The following is a 19,170-nucleotide window of genomic DNA, read 5'->3' as shown; positions in this document are numbered from 1 at the left end:
AATCTTCAGCGCTTTTTACTAAATTTCTTAAATTTATTTCCGCAAAAACCTTTACTATTAGGATAAACCTATATAATATTTATCATTCCGGAATCACCTTTAAATGAACAATTTTTCTCATAAAACAATTTCTTTTCAAAATGCATTTTTAAATTGTCTCTTATTATAGGTTGCAGTCCAATCTTTACTAGGTTGTAGCAACTGCTGCAACCATGATACTGTAGGGGCTCCGAATAGGGGTAGAAAAATTCCTGAAGGTGCAAGAAAGGATTCTTCAAGTTCGTTCTATAGAAGGGCTGGGAAGAGTCTCTAAATAATTACCTAAATTGGTGCATATAAAAGCTACTGTTTCAGAAAAATCGCAACTGTATGAATAAGCTGACTTTTCCACAGAAAATCACTATCTTTTCTTTGCTGACTATTTTAAATTTCAAAGAGCATGGACACTAAAAGAAGAAAATTTGGTTGGTTTTGTCATAATTCAGCAAACTAAATAAAATAGGAGAGGGGGCAGGAGCTTGAGCACCTATTAAATGGGTTCAGTTTTCTAAGGCCAATTCCTAAAATTTAAAGTCAACGCAATCTAGAAAGATTCCTAGCTCAAAAGCTGAAAAAAATATCTACGTACTGATATCATACAGCCGTTTTCAGTTTGAAAAACACAAAAGTTTGTCCAGCTTTTAACCTATGTATCTACAGGGACTAAAGCAGAGGCAGAAGTCTTAAGAAACTAGCACTTAGCAGCATGACAGCTTCGAGCCAAGCTAGCTCCAAAGTTTGTTTCAGGCAATTGATTTTCACAAAAGCTATAAAAATAATTGTTTGACTCACCTTAAAGACATTGCCAAGATTTTGTGTAAAAATACTAGAAGAAAGACCTTGATCGACTTCGTTATTCCATGAGATAGACTCTTCAACGCTAGATGCTTTCAAAACGTAAACAATCGGGGCAAAAGTTTCACGATGAACAACTGGGGCATCGTGAGGTAAACCTATATGAATAAAGAATGAAATATACAAAAGCCTCGGATGTATTAAAAATGTAAGAAGACGAAGAACTAAGAAATTAAAGAGCAAAGTTAATGCACTAGAACGTTTAATGCACTCTATGCCTTATTTAAGCTTTCTCGCATGGGGAATATAATCTTGAAGCACGTGTTAGGGGCAGTCAAGCCTACAAAAGACCGAAAAGACTGCGTGTGCTCCCCCCCTTTTTTGTACCACAGTTTAATTAAGGCTTAAGTTTCTTCAATCGAATATTTTCCACTAGATGATTGATACCCTAAATTCACCGTTAAACTGACTTAATGTTTAATTTTCTTTGCTGATTATGCAATAATCGATTTGTTTTTTTGAACGGCCCAGTTATTATTTGATGGATGTTTCAGTATTTAGGTAAGCTTTAAAAAGCTTCACTCGAGTTGAGTATACAGTTTGAAGCTAAAAATCTAATTTCACTTTCAAAGGCCAATCTGACCGAATCCATCTTTAGCGTTTCAGGGATAAAGTACTTGATGGACTATTATGTTTATACAGTAACAAGGACAACCCCCACCCCCCGAAAAAAAAGCTAGTACAGATCAAGTAATTTTCCAGATGTCAATTTCCCTAAGCCCATCGTAAAACACTTTGAGGAACATAGCACAAACTTCAACACATCAACAAATTTTTGGATATTTGGTCTAAATGAACATAAGATGATCAGCACATTAAACCAAAATAACAAATAATATCTTTTAGAGTTTCCTTAATTATTTAACTTATTTTTCAGTTTAGCCTTGGGACGGTCAAATCTTTTTTTGAACCACCAAGCCACAGGTCACTTAGTCTAAAAAAAAATCTCCATTTTATGTCAAAAAGAACTACCCTTCACTGGTTGCTTTTCTAGCTGTATTGATTTTTAAGCATCATTTTAGACGCAGTAAATCCTTAAAATATTGATCGAAATTAAATTATGTCTCAATTGACCTTATTCAGCCTTCCTTTAAACAAGTAGTACTTCAGAACATTATAGGAGGTTTGATCTTACAAGAATTTACTTTTAGACTTTGGTTATCTGAATTAATAAATAAAACCATGCAACCTCTGATGATTTAAGGGAAAACTGGTCTATACAACAGTTCCGAAAATCAATAAACTTTAATATATTTAGAATAAAGAAAACAAAAACTTAGCAAGATGATGTTGTCGTTTTTTAGTATTTTTTTTTTCTTCAAAGTAAAGTAAGCATCAAGATTTTTTTTTTTCTTCAGCGATAAATTCAGAAACTTGGATAAACCCAAAACGTATAAAAATTAAAAAAAAAAGAAAAACACAAAGACTTTTGACATATACAAATGCACACAATTTCTCTCGGTCCCTCATATCAATTGACCCTTTTTGTTTTTTTTTTAATTTTTTTTTACCGATGAAATCGAAAAATAACAGAATGCTATTTTTTCATATTATACTGGCTCAAAGACTACATGACGAAATTTCAGTGGCTACGTTCTAAAATAAAGCCCCACAATTCACTACATGTTGTAACTATTATAACAATGTTCAAATCCAAAATAATAAAGGTGTTTCTATGGAAAGTTTCAAAATCTCATTTTTCTTCTCCTATCTAATTATGAAAATATAAGGCACATCCTTTACTTCTGGATAATAAGTTACTTATTCGCAAGAAAATGAGGACTTGAAAATCAAGTGCAAAGATAAGAAAAAAATATTTTTCAATCAATCTTAAAAATAATACCCGTGGCTCCATTTTTACTATTCGACCTTGAAACGCAAGCTTTCTTTTGCATAACCTAAACACTCAGTAGACTACTTCGCCTTGTTCTTAATTTGTGTATTTTTAAAGATATTGAGTGCAGCAGTTTGTTTTCTGAGTAAGGGAAAAGCAAAGCGTAAAAGGTGATAAAAAAAAACATTTTGCTTTCAAGGTTTTGCTTCCTATAGATATAAAGACAGGGTTTAACTAATCATCAAGCAGACTGTTCCTTGATTTATAACTATTAAAAAATGACAGTCGACTTCAAACGTGATACAAGCAAATCATCGATAAACTATTATTATTATTATTATTATGGGCGAACTCAAAAAACAGAATCGAGGCTTATCCAACAAAGTTCCATTGCCAAACAACGCAAACAAAAACTCCCAAATAAAAAAGTGATGCAGTACAAATACTGCTAATCCCTCGGGCATGATAATTTGAAATACTTTCTACAATGATTTGCATTCACTTTCTACGAGTTCTGTTTGACGTCACTTCTATATGACCTCAATAAACTGCTGTCAGATAAGAGTTGAAATACAGCTTGCACATATTTTTTTTTCTCTTAGTAGTAGTCTCCCTTTGTACTTTCAAGGATTCCATCATTGTTTTACTCCATCCCGAGAGCCCAACCCAGCAGCTTCAGACCAGTTTATAGAGTTACCCACCATTCGCCAGCCATCAGCAAAAAGCGGCACTTGATTCCAAGAACCAGCACAAGCCCCTCTGTTTGCTCCGCGCAGCATCTTTTTCCCGCGATGGTCAGCGCTTCATATGTCTGAAAAGGATTGAACTAACATGATTTTAGTAACATTATTGGCTTCAGTCCAACGGATCTCGACATTGAATTCCATATAATGCCCTGCCTCGTGATCACATACTAGGCAGAGCAGTGACTTAAAATAGAAGTATTTGGGGTCCGTTTTTTGCTTTCTGCTCTCAGAGGTACCACAGAAGGTTGACACCAATACCCCCAAGCAGGAACTCAACAACCCATCCAGAAAGTCCACAATTACAAGAGACAACTGACTATAAATTAGTGAAGTAGCCAAGAATTCCGGAGATGAGAAAGCTATTAGCAAAATGGGTATAAAGTGAATTGCTAATAAAACTACATAGCATAATGGCACCAGAACAACGTTCCAGCCCAGTCATGTGCATCGTTTCATCATGAGGCCACAAAAACGAATTTCCAAGGAAAGAAGACATCTTAAAGACATCTTAAGAACATTCATTTATACGAATAATATGCATTAGTCTCTTTCCTTTTTCTCGGATATTAGAGTTACGAAAATAGTTCCAAATCACAAACAAGTTGCTACGTACGTCCCTGTACTCAATTTCTTTGATAACACATACCTGAAATAATAGTAGGCTCAACATAGAAGCCAGGCCTCTCAATAATTTTCCCACCAAATTCAACTTTGCCGCCCGCAGCCTTTGCGTCTTCAATTGCCTTCAAATAGCCTTCAAAGGACAACTTCGAATGAAGTGGTCCAATCAAAGTAGTCTCCTCTAGAGGATCTCCAATTCGGTCGATTACTTGACTATACGCCTTGACTAGCTTCGATAAAACTTCATCATAAACCTGAAAGCCAAAAGATAATCCACAATTAGATTTCACCTTACAATATTTTATTAGCAAAGTTAACCAACAAACATGTAAACAAGAGGGTAGGGGATATTCCCGCTAAGACAGTTCAAATAACTTGCTCCTCATAAAATTTTGCCAGAAAAGAAGACTCCTTCCACCACAGAGTTTATGCTGATATTTTAAACAAAATTTAAAAGAGGACATGTACACACGAATAAAAATCCTTTGATTCTATAATTTATCAAAATGTAGTAACAAAACACAGGCTTAATCTTAGAAGCCTAACCTCTTATGATTATTACTAAAAGGAAAAATGACAAAAGACGCAATGTCAATCTCATTCGGTCCATGCCCTTTTAAAAGACGAAACTAAGGTTAGAATTTACACTATTTTTACCAAGCAACTTCCCAGAACTCGTTAACAATCACAGTTTAGACATGGAATCTTTGAACATAAGCATCGAAGCATAAACATCATTAAGTAAAGAAAATTTGTTCCAGAAATGGGGCACATCACAGCTCGCACAAAGGGTAATTTCCCTTTGGATCTCAGCGCGCAACGCTACGTAGCTATTGATCGTTGCGCACGCGCGAAAGCGGAGTCATGAAGAAATGTGCGAGGTTGATTTGTCCCAAAAATCTTAAGTGGAGCAGATAGTAATTTACTGTAAGACATTTATGCTGTGATAAACAGTAAGAGCTTTTCTTTAACTCTTCAGCAAATTTCTTTTTTTTTTCCTCTCTCTCTCTTCCCCTCTCGCTTCATAATCTTCTACTTCATTCTTGCTAAATGATTAAACCTTTTACTTTTTCTAAGTCTAGACAATGTAAATAACAGGAAAGCTACTTGCACTTTCGAATGGATTTGCTAGCCATTTCAATTCTGTTTATCGGGATTAGTGAGTCTAAGTTTTGTCCCGAGTTCTTTGAATTATAAATATCAGCCACTGTCCCCAATAGACAAAAAACTAAACGTTGGAATATTGAAGTTTTAATAAGTGGGATAGGATAAAAGAGCCAGTTCACTCATAGATATTGAAAATGTCATTTTCCGTCACTGACTTTTTATTTATTTATTTTTTTAATAGTTGACTGTTGCTCTACGTCACACAAAACAGAAACAACTAATTTAACAGAAGAAAAGAAATGTACCTTTTCATGAACAATTAATCTTCTTGTGGTTGTGCAACGCTGTCCAGCTGTACCAACACATGCAAAAAGAGATGCGCGAATCACAACATCTATGTCAGCGTCTTCGGCAACGATTATAGCGTTGTTGCCACCAAGCTCAAGCAAATGTTTACCGAAACGCTCTTGCACAGCAACACCAACCTGTAGAATAACAAGTAGAAAAAATAAAGACAACCTCACAACTCTTTGATATGGAGACAACCCCACAGATCTAAATTTTCCAATTTGGCTGATTGCACGGCATGGGTTTATTTTGACAAGGTGTTCACTAGCTTGTATACCGATAAAACTTTACAGTTCAAAAGTCTCTATTTTAAGTTGTTCTAAAAGAAGCTAAAATCGAAACTAAACTTAACCTAACTTTCTTGAGCAATAAAACCAAGCATCATACATAGAGTAAAGTTAAGCCTGATGCGGCATACCAAACAGTTTTTCCCAAAGACTTCTAGTTTACAAAAAACTTCACAGCTTACCACCACGGGACAAGTAATATATAATATCACTTTTGTAATATATAATATCACTCTAGTAACATATTAATATAATATCACTCTAGTAATATAGTAATATATAATATCACTCTACTAACCTTTGAGGCTAGAAATGCTCATAGTAAATACCATCAATCCCAAAAACGGAAGAACCTATAACACCTTTTTTCTAAGTGAGAAAGCGATAAAAATTCTTCTAGTAAAGCGTTACCCTCTAATCACGCCTGTAAGGAGATATTTACTTCATAGTAGACGGGAAGACAGTTCGTGATTAGGAAAAAAATGTGTTAGCACCTCCCCTCCAAGACTACTGAACATAACTTTATATATGACTGATTTTTTACGAAAATGAATAAGAAGGTGAAACATACATCTCGCAGATATGTATCTACCGATCATTTTCGAACAGGGATATTTACTTTGTAAGAGGTAGCGAGGGAGATGGGTGATTGGGACGAACACTGTTTTTCTGCATCTCGTTTCAAGATGACTCAACTTGATTTAATACATTAAGTACAGAAATATACTGTAGCTGACACACTGTAGTTTCTAAAGGTTATTCTCACTTAAATCCTAAAACAAAAACTGTTTCCTCAAAAAGTTAGTTTGGTTTGAATAGTTTCTTCTGAAAAGATTCCTCGCGGATAATACATTTCTGCTAAATCAGTTCCATCCGCTCTCGGTTTATAGGTCTGTTTTCAATACCTTCAAGTAAAATGTTTTTAAAAGCTTTTGCACTAAAAACTCGATTAATTTATCACATATTCCATAGCAAAATTTGGGGAAATACCACGTACGAGAACACTGTTAGCACTTTTTCCGTAAAAAATTTCAATATTTTGTATTCTGTTACTTTTTCCTAAATACATAGCACTACATAAAGCTTAGGCCGTTTTCCATCAAATTGCATAAACCAAAAGCTTTCTTTAAGCCTTGGCAATTGATTTATTCTGTTTCTTCTGTTACACTCTATCGTATCTCTACATTCCTCATTCAAGTTTTTGGATTCACTGAAAAAGAGCCAGAGCTGTGTAAAGCGCAGTGAAGACGTATAAATTTTAAGTTCTGCGGTGAGATTGTAAAATGTTCCTCTTTATGTTTGATAGCCGGATGTATTGATGAGTCTTGAACCCTAAAGTTTGACAGAAAAAATTTGTTTTTTTTTTGTCCGTGTTGTTTAACAAATCCAAAAACTTGAACATAAAGTGGGGAATTGAAATATTCCCAAGAGCAAAAAATAGATGGTGTGCATCAAAAATGGATACAAAGTTGCTCTCCTCTTAAGAAAGAAGGTTGCGTACATGAGAAACATTAACCTCTGAAACTTAATAGTGAATTATCCCCACTACCGAAAAAGGGTGAGTACCCTATCAGAGGCTCCTAACCAGAGGTATACTCATCCACTGGGGATGTGAGAATGAGTTGCAAAGGGTGATTTTAGACAGGATTGGGGGCATATAATCACTTTCTGTACAAACTTTTTCTGATATTTTAAAGAAAATAGTAAATCCAGGGGGACAAAAATTTCAAAAATCAGTAGAAATAGCAAATCCTGAAAATGTCTCATTCATCTAGTTCAATCACTTTATCTTTAAGATATTAAAAGAAAGTTTATCCGAAAAGCGATTATTTGCACTACTTACACTTTCCTTAGGCTACAAAGTAGTATCATTAAAAATCTTACAGCCTGGTCTAAAGGGGCTGTCCCGTTACGCAATAAGATTCAAATAGGTATGGACGAGAAAAGTTGGAAGCCCTCACCCAACGTTAAATTTGACTAATAAATCTAATGATAAAATTTTCAAAGTATACCTTCTTTCCAACTTGGGTACTTCCTGTGAAAGACAAAAGAGGGAGTCTTTTGTCATTTGCCATTGCTTCGCCAATGTTGGCACCACCTGTCACCAGAGAGCAAATGGCACCAGGTAAACCATTCCTTTCCAGAACTTGGGCGACTATTTTTGTCGTAGCAATAGAACAGAGAGGCGTACTAGGAGCACCTTTCCATAAAAGAGTATTTCCACAAACCTAAGAAAGTAATTTTATAACTAGAAATCCTACTTAAACAAAATTTTGTGCTCACTTTTCGATTTGGTAATGCAAAAAAAGAATTAAATGTGACGAAAACTGAGTTAAAGTTTGAGTTCAGCTTCACAGGGCCCCCCCCCCCCTCACCCATTCTCATGCCCTCTTTTTTTAGAGGAAATAGTGAATATCTAAGCGTGAATTGATTCCAGTTTAGCAGTTTACGACCTATAATTTTTGGGACATAAAGTGCACTTAAATATTGTGGCCTCAATTTAGTACATGTATGTTATATTGTTGGAGGCGCTATTTGAGCGTAATCGTTTTGTCACAATCATGAATGCCCCCTGCTACTACCTTTTCCGAAGTAAATGTGCATTCACAAAGGCACTCAGTCACTAAAGGCCCACAAGAGCATCTTAGAAGAGCAATTACTCATTTTCTGAGAAGCATGATAAAAACCCTTTGGTTTTGGATGCAACAACATCAAGTCATCGTTAAGCCATTTTTTTTGTATTAGACAATACTGCTTATTCACGTTCTCAAGACAATTGCTTTGTCATCAAGAGAGTGTTTTCTCTTCATATTGTTTAGGAGCGAGTGTTCAGAACAACAGGAAATTGTATACCATTTCTAGTTTTTACTCAAACTGTTTAATTTTACAGGCATTACCAGACGAAAAAAAAATACAAAAATTAAAACAAATTTTCGAAAGCAAATTGCCTACGGATTGTTCTGGGTACCCGTCTGATTGACCGTATCTCTAACAGTAACCTGTGCGAAAAATGAGATTTAATTCCGCTTTCTTGGGCTATAATGAGAGAAAGGCTTGGGATGGCTAGGACACGTTCAGCGGATGAAAGGCGACAGACTGCCAAAGATCGTCCTTGTCGGCCAGTCGTCTATGGCTGAACGAAAAGCAGGTCGTCCCTTAATGGGATGGGAGGGTGTCGTACTAAAAGATTTAATGGAAATGAGAGCTTCTTGGGAGGATGTAAAAAGGGAGGCCTGGAATAAATTGAGATGGATGAGCGTGCGTAGCTGTTTTGGCTGAAGGCAAATTGGTGGTGCACTGAGTTGTTAGTAGTATTGGAAAGAGGTTTACATGGATTAAAACCCCTAGAAGGAAGGTAAGAAAAAGCTCACCTGAGAAGTTTTTTGACGAAGTAATTCAAAAATACAAAAAAACAATGGAACACTTTCCGGATACAAATTAGTTTAAAGCCTGATAACATATTTTTTTAAGCTATCAAATCCCCCCTATCCACCTGAAAACGTCTTATCTCCCCCTAAAGCTTCAGTTATGATCATTTGTGGCTCTTAAAACAGTTTGTATAATAGCGGCATGTCTTTTCAGAATTTCACAGGGTTGGATGACAAATATCTTATAAAACTCCAACCTATGCAATGGAATGTTTGGATCACAAAATAAAATTAACCTGTGACATAAGTAATTGCGGTCTAGTAACTCCAAACAAGATTGAACATTATATAAAAGAATATTATGGGCAGTATTTTTACTGTACATTACTGACAACAATTAATCAGTATGAATAGTGAGTTTTAAAATTGGTTAATTTAACGAATATGCACTTACATGCATTTAATGCCATATAGGTGCAGAGTACTATACGTAATGTCTCATCTTATATTAGGATGTCTGACCATTTTGGACATGTTCAAGAGCCAATACATTAATGCAAGCAGACACACGGATCACTCAGTCCATAGGATAGACAGCAGTCAAGCATATGAACTTTTTAGAAGCCAATTAAACCAAGTTCACTCCTGATGTTTTGCTTTGCTTAATTTTAGCCCCCTTCCCCCTCCGAAAAGGTCAGGAAATCTACTAAAGACGGTAAAAAGATGTACCATGAGATTAAGAATACAAGACAAAAAAAACTCATAGAAAACGTTTTGACAATTGTGCATTCAATACATTCATACAAAAGATTACGTAAATCTTTTCAAGCTCATGACTGGTCTATTAAAATCAAAACCAGCAATGAGGCTTCTTTATTAATTCTTTCGCTGTTTGGTGCATAGACTGGTCAAACTGAACTATGGAACGTTTATATATTGATAAGAATTACTTTACGCATTGCGTTGTGCATAAATTTTGTTTTGAAGAAGCATCGAGGACCTCCATAGGAAAAGGGTATGGTGTAGATAAAAAGCTTACACCAATTACATTTCAAATGAAAAATAATATTACCAATGCTATTGCGTTATTCCAACCATAAACAGCCACTGGAAAATTGAAGGCACTGATAACACCAACAACCCCTAAAGGATTCCATTGTTCCAATAAAACGTGGCCAGGTCTTTCAGACGGTAAAACTTTTCCCTCGAGCATCCTTGACAAACCAACTGCGTAGTCACAAATATCCACATATTCTTGCACTTCCCCAATGCCTTCTGGTAATATTTTACCTTAAAAAATAAAATGCGTCAAAGTTTCAGAGAGAAGTGCATAGAAGCACAATAACAAACACTAAAATAGCACCCTTGATTTTATTATCCAATATTCAACTCGCTACCTCTAGCTATATCTTTGTTTAAAACACTAAGACACTAAAATTAACATGGTTACATGGAAGGATTTTTCCATTGAGCAATTTTTCAGGGGGGAATGGAATTTTCTATGGGGGGGAGCTGGATTTCTCCATATCATTTAAAAAGAACCATCAGAAATCAAATAAAAAAAGAAGTTTTTTCAACTGAAAGTAAAAAACAACATCAAAACTTAAAACGGACAGAAATCCTTACGCATATGAGGGAGGCCGCACCCTCGTCAATACCTCGCTCTTACGCCAAAGTTTTTTTTAATACTTTTAAAAGAACTTTTTATTCAAATTAGACGGCCTTTGTGAGTCAGGAGTCATTCTTAAAGAACTGGGACAAAATTCAAACTTTAGCGCAAAGAGCGATGTATCGACGAGGGGACGACCTCCCTCATATGCGTAATAATTTTTGTTCGTTTTAAGGTTTAATGTAGCTTTCAGTTAAAAAACTTGTTTGTCCATTTAATAGGTGTAAATTATTGCCACAATACATATACTTGTTATCTTTAACAGCAAGGGCAGCCATAAAAATTTACCCAAAATGTTTATGTCATACTATTCCTCTTCTTCTTCAATAGATACGATTCAAGAATAAAATGATCAGAGCCCTAAGAGTTCAGGGCCAAGGACAGATTTTTAAGTTATATGAGGTAGTTGAGACCAATACTTGTCAAGATCTAAAAAAAGGCTTTGAAGGTCTATGTACTTTCCTCTTTGTCTTGCAAAATAGCTTAAGGGTGCTTTTAATGTCTGGAATTTTCTTCTTGAAAAGACTGTGTCAATTTTGGATTTCAATTATGGAGCTTTAACGGAAAGATTCATTAGGTCTCTGATTTTAACAGAAACCTCAGTTCTTGAACTCTAGTCTCTCGTTTGCACTGAGACTGTCTGCATATTTATGTAGGAGAAATATTTGCAAAGTAGTTTTAACCTTTGAAACTTCACTGCTCTTAAGATCCACTTAGCAACTGTTTTTAACTTGTTTGCTGCGATTGCCATGGTTGGCCACTGTTGTCACTGGCTGCCCTGTCCGACACCTTTCCAGTCAGCTACTGAGATAGTAAAGCTAAGTTATCACAGAGCGCTCCAGAATATAGCTTGTGAAAAAAGTAGTTCGTGGAGCAAGACAAAATTCGCACTGAAGGCGACTTTTGTCTTTTTTCAAGAGATGAAGAAAAAATGAGATTACTTTGTGTTTCTGCCCTTACTTCACTTGTAACCACTCACTTTACTTACTTTGTTTACTTTACCTGCAAGCAAACTAGCTAGGCAACTCATTCCAAAGATTGTACAAATACTATACACATTTTTACCTGGGTCGCCAAGTCTTTTTGCCACCTCCTTCCATGCATTTTCTTAGATTCCCAGATACCAAACACATTTTTACCTGGGTCGCCAAGTCTTTATGCCACCTCCTTCCATGCATTTTCTTAGATTCCCAGATACCAAACACATTTTTACCTGGGTCGCCAAGTTTTTTTGCCACCTCCTTCCATGCATTTTCTTAGATTCCCAGATCCTTGTACTCTTTACAGTCTATATTCTACGATACAGAATACAATCTAACGCTTGTTATTAATTTTCCAACATCCAATCTCTTTTTTTCTTGAAAATATCGCCTCGCTGCACGATTTTTTTCAACTTCAAGTTGAAACGTGACGAAACATTTTTTTACGGTTTCGGAGGACTTATGACTCGAGAACTTCGTCAGAACTAAGCTAAGCACGTTTCCCCAAGTTTTAACCCAGACAGCCATTGCTCCATTCCTTTTAATCAAGTTTAAAATTTTCTGAAAATATTACATGTTTACCAGGAATTGTGACATAAAATCCTGTATTTAATGGGGCTATAAATCACACTATTAGAGAAAAGAAAATATAAGTATTAAGACATTTAGCTCACAGTTATCTGACTCGATGGAAGGAAATTTTACAACTGATCATGTGCAGTCGATTGCTAGCCCACAATTTTTTTTTTTATCAAAGAGCAAATCAGCTTTCCTTGACTTAACCTTTTTCTTCCTCTTGAAAAATATATACAGAATTACCTTTTACCTTGCAGAATTGCATCTTTTAGAAAAACCGGCGATAATTATTTGCCTTTCTTGCTTTACTATATGAAAGCATCTATAGCATTACAAATCTCTTAGACAAGCACAAACAGCCTGTTTTACTCGAGTAGGGAGAGGGAGATTTTGACATAGAAAGTTCGCCACACCAGTCTCAGGAGTGGGTGCGGTGATTCTCCTCTCCAGCCCTACTCTTCATCCAGGTTCGATCCCATAATAAAAGAAAATACGATGCGTATGGTGTACTGGAGCTTCTTAGAAATGAATATTTATATTCCTTATCGCTAGTAAATAAGCTAATTTTTTTGTTCTGTCAACAATAATCTATAGACAAAACTGAAAATAGACATGATTTCATTACATATACTGTAAGAAATCCAGTTACATAAAACTGTTGAATATCTATGGTCTTTTAGGGGTTAAGATAATTAGCTTACCCATTTCGAGAGAGACTAGTTGGCCCAATGGCTTCAAATTCTTTCTTAGTTCATCGCCAATTTGTCGAACTATTTCTCCTCTCTTAGGAGCAGGAATATCAGCCCAGATGTTCCATGCTTCATTGGATGCGGTTACTGCTGCTTCATAGTCCTCTACTGATCCTTGTCGCACCTGGGCTATAACTGAACCATTTGATGGACAAACTGAGGATATTAACTAGAATACAAATGAAATCATCACAATAATATTGAACATGTTATGCAGAGCCAAATTTAACTTTGCAACACCCCTTTGTCCTTTTTTATGTTTACTTGAGACCATTGTTGATGTTAAACAAATTTAAAAAATTGTTTAATGTTCAAATATTTTATTGCATATATTTGTTTAAATGTCTGCTAATATAAGTTTGCAAATGAGTTTAAAGTAGGCTATAATTTTGTATACTTATTACCCCTGAATCAACTATGATGGTACTAAAACAGCAAAATTATACTAGAAAAACTGTGAAATTTCACAAAACAATAAAACGTAAGAAAATAAAATTTGCATGTAGTAAAACAGTATTAGTGTCATTCCTTTTTTTTTTCTCTGACATTCAGCAGCTCTGAATGATTTTTTCATTCAGATATTGAAATGATATTGAATGATATCGAATTCATGATATTGAAATGTTTTATCATAGGATGAAACTAGAAGAGAGAGGTCGATAGGCAAAGGGGTCAGAGCCAACTCTGAAACACTATTTTGGGGTTGAGTTCCTGCACTGAAATTCTTGGAAAGGTGTTACAGAACCTAAAAAAAACAGTTTTTGTATATACTAAAAACCTAAACTCTAGTCCCTTCCAAAAAAAAATGAGATTCACGCATGTATTTCAAGTCCTTTATTACTTCTTTTATATGGATTTTTATGAAATACCCATCTCGGTTCCCCTTTTTTTATATTTTAACTGGTGTAAACATTATTTTGTGCCATTTTTTGTTTTTAATCAACGAAATGACTTGTAATATAGTGTTAAATTTTTATCTATTTTTGTTTGTCTTTCTACCTTTTATTTATTGCAAAACAAAATACACTTTGGGCCATGGCAAAATAAAAAAAAAACACAATACATTTGCACACAAAATAATACACAGAGCTATAGCATAACCTAGTACATAACGATAACATAACAATTATAAAAATAAACATAATACCATAAACTAACTCACATAATTACATATAATATATATGTAGACAGATAGATATTCAATTTTTTAAAGCCGTATGGTCCATGACAACAAAAAGGAAAAATAACAAAGAAAGAAAACAACTCACAGACATTCAACAATACTTTCAGCACTCCTTACAAAATTATATCTCTAAGGGTCATTCCGTATTTAATTTATCATGCAATATTTTTTCACTGTCCAGTAATCTTTGATCCATTACTGAAATCAACTGCTTACTTACCCTATCTAAAATACTAGAAAATGATTCTTTCCCGAAATCCTGTAATTCACAACAAAAAGCCATGAAGTGAAGTAGATCCTTGCTATTGTTTTCACACATGAACAAGGATCATTCATTCCCCTTACTATCTCCTTTGTCATAAGTAAAGGATTTCTCCTTTCTAGGAGTTCTATGGATCAGTCTCAAGGGGAAATCCACTCCGTCCTGTCCTCAACCTCCTACAAAAGGTAACTAATCTTTGTGCTGTGAGAGTAAAATCTTTCAAAACAGATGCCCAAATGAAATTGTTTTCTGTGCCTTATTCCTATGCTGATTTGAAAGGTTCTATAAGATTCTAAATAATTTTATTTATAAGATTTTAAATAAATTGTCAAATGTGTCTTGAATTTGAAAAAAAATACTACAGCTTAATTTCCTATTTAAATCATTGGAATTCTCTTTTGAAGCATAGAGTAAAGAAAATAAGACTAAAATAAATAATCAAGGAGCAAACTGTTATTGCCAAAGGGATTATTTGTCTTATACACAATCCTCTAAAGCTTAGAAATATGGACAGAGTAGAGACAGGAGCTTGAAAAAACCTTCCCTGGGATAATTTAAGTACTGCTACTACTCCTGAAAGCTCCACTTACCTAACTCATATACTTTTAAGATACCAAATTTATTATGATTAATTTAGGCTATATTATTACATGATGATGTTATAGAAATATAGTTATCTCATCTTGCACCAGACATTTTTTTTTACAAGAATCAAAAAATTTCACAAAATAATTACTTTTGAAACTTACACAGAGCTTTAGTAATAATAATAAAAACTTACATCCCCACTACCAGACCAAGTTCCATTATAAACTCCATTGTTGACTGATTCAAGACCAAGATCTTTCAAGAACTGATATTTAGGATTCTCAATTAGAGCTGAACTTGCCATGAATGCTAATTTTTGAGTGGTGGCTCTAAATGGGCTTGCTAGAACTCCTGATATTCTACTTGCAGCAAGCATTAGAAATTCCTGAAATTTGAAATATATTCAAATACACTACAATAATAAAAAAAGCAATCTGAATCTCTGTTTAATTCAGATTAGTTAGTATAAGTCATTATAGGCAAAACTTTCATGATGGTAAGGCTGAGTCTTATGGATCTTCTTTTTTTGAATGGAAGACTGAAAGGATTGAAACAGGACACTAAGGCAAAGGTATCAACCACAGGAGGCAGGAAGGAGGTCTTTGTCCCCATCCCACCTTGGGTACTGAGAACATACAAAACCACAAACCTTCATAATATTCATTAAAAATGTGATGCTTTTCTGAGAAAAAAATTTACACCTTTGTCCCCATGCAAAATGTTTTTCAGGTTCCCTTCCTCCAGAAAAGATTCCTGTGGGCACACTTTCACTTAACCATATAGAAGTGGTATTATTGGTGTTAAAAGTACAGATGACCATTTAGTATTTTTGAGAGCTAATTAAAAGCTGTAATGCAGAGATTATAACCACTTATAAGGAAGTTATGAAATTCACAGAGTTTAGGATAAGACTTGACCACACAGGTTCCAAAAACAACTTTATACATTCAAGTGTTAGATGATTGGAATTGTCTCCCTGATTCAGCAGCCAAAGGTAGCATAAATATGACCCCAAGAGACATGATTATAACTAACTAGACTGACAGTTCACACTAAGATTTCTGCATTTTTCGGGTGCCAAAAAAAGAGAAATTCTTTAAAAGCTCTGCATCTTCTAAGTTAATATAAAATTAGAGAGCTTAAAATTCCATAAAATACAAAAAAAAAAAAACATATAAAATACAAAAGGTAAGTGAAATACAGCTTGCAAAGCAGCAAATAGTCTTTCAGGAAAAATAGAAAAGAGCAAGGAATTTTAGCAAAAAAAGCCCAAGTATGATAATGAAAAATATTTCTGTATAAAAAGTTTTTGACACCACAAGATGAAGACAAGAAAATGTAAAGTAATAGAAGTAGAGAAGGCCTTAAAATATAAATTGAGAAGCTATTAAATAGAGGCTACAGAAAAAAATTGCATAACATCTTAGCAAAAATACAGCTGGAGAATATAATACAAGATATTGCATTAGTATATTAAGAAATTAAGAATATTTGCACAATTTAAGAGAAAAGAAGACATCCCCAAAAAATTTTTGCTATTTTGATGAAAATTCCAGCATCAAACTCAACAGGAGAGAAAATTAGATAATAATATTTTCAACTATTTACCTGAGAAAATAAGAAATTTCTTTATTTCCCAAGAGATTTGTGCATATATGCATGTTTATTTGTTGTTTTTTTTTCTAAGTTTGATTATGTTGAAATCAGTGTCCCAAGAGTATCAGAGGAGAGCACTTTTGAACGGAAGTTTAAAAGCCTAGCACAATTCAGAAGCAACAACAGAGATTATTCAACAGCAAAGAGCAGTTCTTTAAATAGGACCAAAATACAATGAATAAAATATTCTGAGATAGCAAATTTGTTGAAGATTGTTAAAAGCTGCATATAAAGCCACCCCAGTTCCTGAGGATATAGTCTCCTTTGATGTCAAGGAATATAACAGGTTTAAATATTCAATATGAATTCTGAGGGACTGCTCATCTCTTAATATGGAAAGTCTTTGAATACAAAAAGAAAAAATTGCACCACAGTTAACTCTTGAATTAAACCTTTTAGCTCTGCAAAATATAATTTTGGTGAAAACTGACTAGGATTTCAAGAAACCGAAATTTTTCAGATAGCCAGTATGATTAACATGTTGAAAAGCATATGCAACTTTACCAGTTTCCAAGGTCACACTCCCATGCAGTTGTGTATTTTGCTCTAAATCATAATGTTGTGCAATCAGTTTAGTTATTTATAATAAATAAATGAAAAATAGACAGAAATGAGAATTGTATTACAATAATAAAAAAGCAACATTGAAATGCAAAACAAATGGAAATTATCCTGGATACAAGGGGGACTGCTACCCCTTCATCTTTACTCAAAAGGTTCCATTCCACATTCCTGAAGGCTATTTAGAATGGGATAAATATAGCTAGTTGCTAATTGTCTGCTTTATTTACCTGAACTCTTTCAATATGTTTGAACTGAAAATTTTACTGTTAACAGTCAGTAGATGCTTTGGGAGTAGGTTAGATTTTGACCCTTATAAGGTTAAAAGGACTCAACACAGTCCATAGTGACCAAAAGTTTAAAAACATGTTTAAAAAAAAACAAATGTTGTTTGTACATTTGTAGAATTTTTAAAAAGAGCTAGACACCCCTCAAAAATAATGTCAGTTTGGTTATGATGTCATTTTGAGGGGTTTCAGGCTCTTTTTAAGAATTTCTACAGAATAAAAAAAAAATTACTATCAAGACTAAGGAAAATAATATTTACTATCCCTGAAGTAGTAAACCCAATTTTTTTCTGACTAGACAATTTTTTTAGAAACACAAGTCTGAAAGTTTTGGTTACTGTAGATTCTTTTACTTTCTGGGGCCTCCTTAAGGGGTCAAAATGTAATTTCCTCAGAAGTGATTATTGTGCTGTGAAAGAGCAAAAAAAGAATAAGATATGCATTCATTTTCATGCTAGCTAGATAATATTGAACACTAAAAATTTACTAGCATTAATAGTCCATATCAGTAGTTAGGTAACAATCTCAAGTGGAGACATGGAGCTCCCTAAAGAAAATCCTACCACCCCCAGCTACTGGTTGTTTTTATTGCTCTTGCTTCAGCTGGCTTTTAAACTTTAGTGCAATTCAAAAGTTTTAAAAGGTACAACAAGTGGTAGGATTGTTGGTAAATATTAAGCAGTTCATATTATTGATCTGCAAATAAAGTGAACACACCACTAGATGGTAATTTTTTATGCTCTTTCTAAATATAATAATAACTTTTCTTTTCTAAATTCAGTTTTAAGCCTTTTTTGGACCCTTGTAAATGATTATTTCTCTCTATGTTTTCTGGTATGAAAAGGGCACTCTAGAGGGAGAAGAGTCGAGGTAGTTGCTTCAAAATACCTTCCCAGGACAAACTTTAGTCTGTAGATTCATCCCTGAAGGTTTCATTTTCCTAACCTAAACCCTTTCTGAGATAGCAAGAAGTCAATTTACTAGAATTTTACCTTTTACTGAAATAAATGTTACAACTTATTTTATATCCAAAAAATGTAGAATTAAATTAATATTTTTAAGGGTCCTAAAGGGACCTGAAATTGAAATTGCATAATAAGCAATTATTATATTAAGAAAAAGCAAAAAATGGCATCTGATGGTACTTTCACTTTATTTTTAAGCTAATAGGCCTAATATGGACTGCTCAATATTTTCCAGTTTGTCTTTTAGCTTGCAGAGTAATCAAGACATCCAATAATTTACCTAGAAGGTTGAATAGCAAGACCTATATTTCTTTTTAACGTCTGATTTCTTTACCAGTATGTAACTTCGCACGTCACGAATATGTTGTTTCAGTCTAGCCTAACAAAAACAGAAAACATTCCTACAAAAATATTTGAAAATGGAGTGATTTTATTGTTTCTTCAACAAAAGTACATCTATTTATTTTTGTTTTTCTTGCAGCGCTACCT

General features: G+C 34.2%; 1 protein-coding gene across 4 annotated transcripts in view; it reads right to left on the bottom strand.

The window, feature by feature from the left end:
• The window catches only part of LOC136033659 (alpha-aminoadipic semialdehyde dehydrogenase-like), a 372,653-nt gene that overhangs the window by 1,127 nt on the left and 352,356 nt on the right, over positions 1-19,170 (bottom strand). Inside the window, exons 1-8 of one of the 4 annotated variants that reach the window (XM_065714489.1) lie at positions 19,087-19,165; positions 15,406-15,597; positions 13,132-13,348; positions 10,278-10,495; positions 7,850-8,065; positions 5,508-5,687; positions 4,121-4,349; positions 832-992 (exon numbers count right to left, since the gene is read on the bottom strand). In XM_065714489.1, coding sequence (XP_065570561.1) covers positions 832-992; positions 4,121-4,349; positions 5,508-5,687; positions 7,850-8,065; positions 10,278-10,495; positions 13,132-13,348; positions 15,406-15,588 — 1,404 coding nt within the window. In that variant the 5' untranslated portion in view covers positions 15,589-15,597; positions 19,087-19,165. Of the gene's footprint in view, positions 1-831; positions 993-4,120; positions 4,350-5,507; positions 5,688-7,849; positions 8,066-10,277; positions 10,496-13,131; positions 13,349-15,405; positions 15,598-18,961; positions 19,166-19,170 lie in introns of those variants that run through there. The other 3 variants (XM_065714490.1, XM_065714488.1, XM_065714491.1) reach the window with 3 other exon arrangements.

This window comes from Artemia franciscana, chromosome 12 (genome assembly GCF_032884065.1).
Source record: "Artemia franciscana chromosome 12, ASM3288406v1, whole genome shotgun sequence".
Lineage (NCBI taxonomy): Eukaryota > Metazoa > Arthropoda > Branchiopoda > Anostraca > Artemiidae > Artemia > Artemia franciscana.
This window is presented reverse-complemented; position numbering and strand designations above follow the sequence as displayed.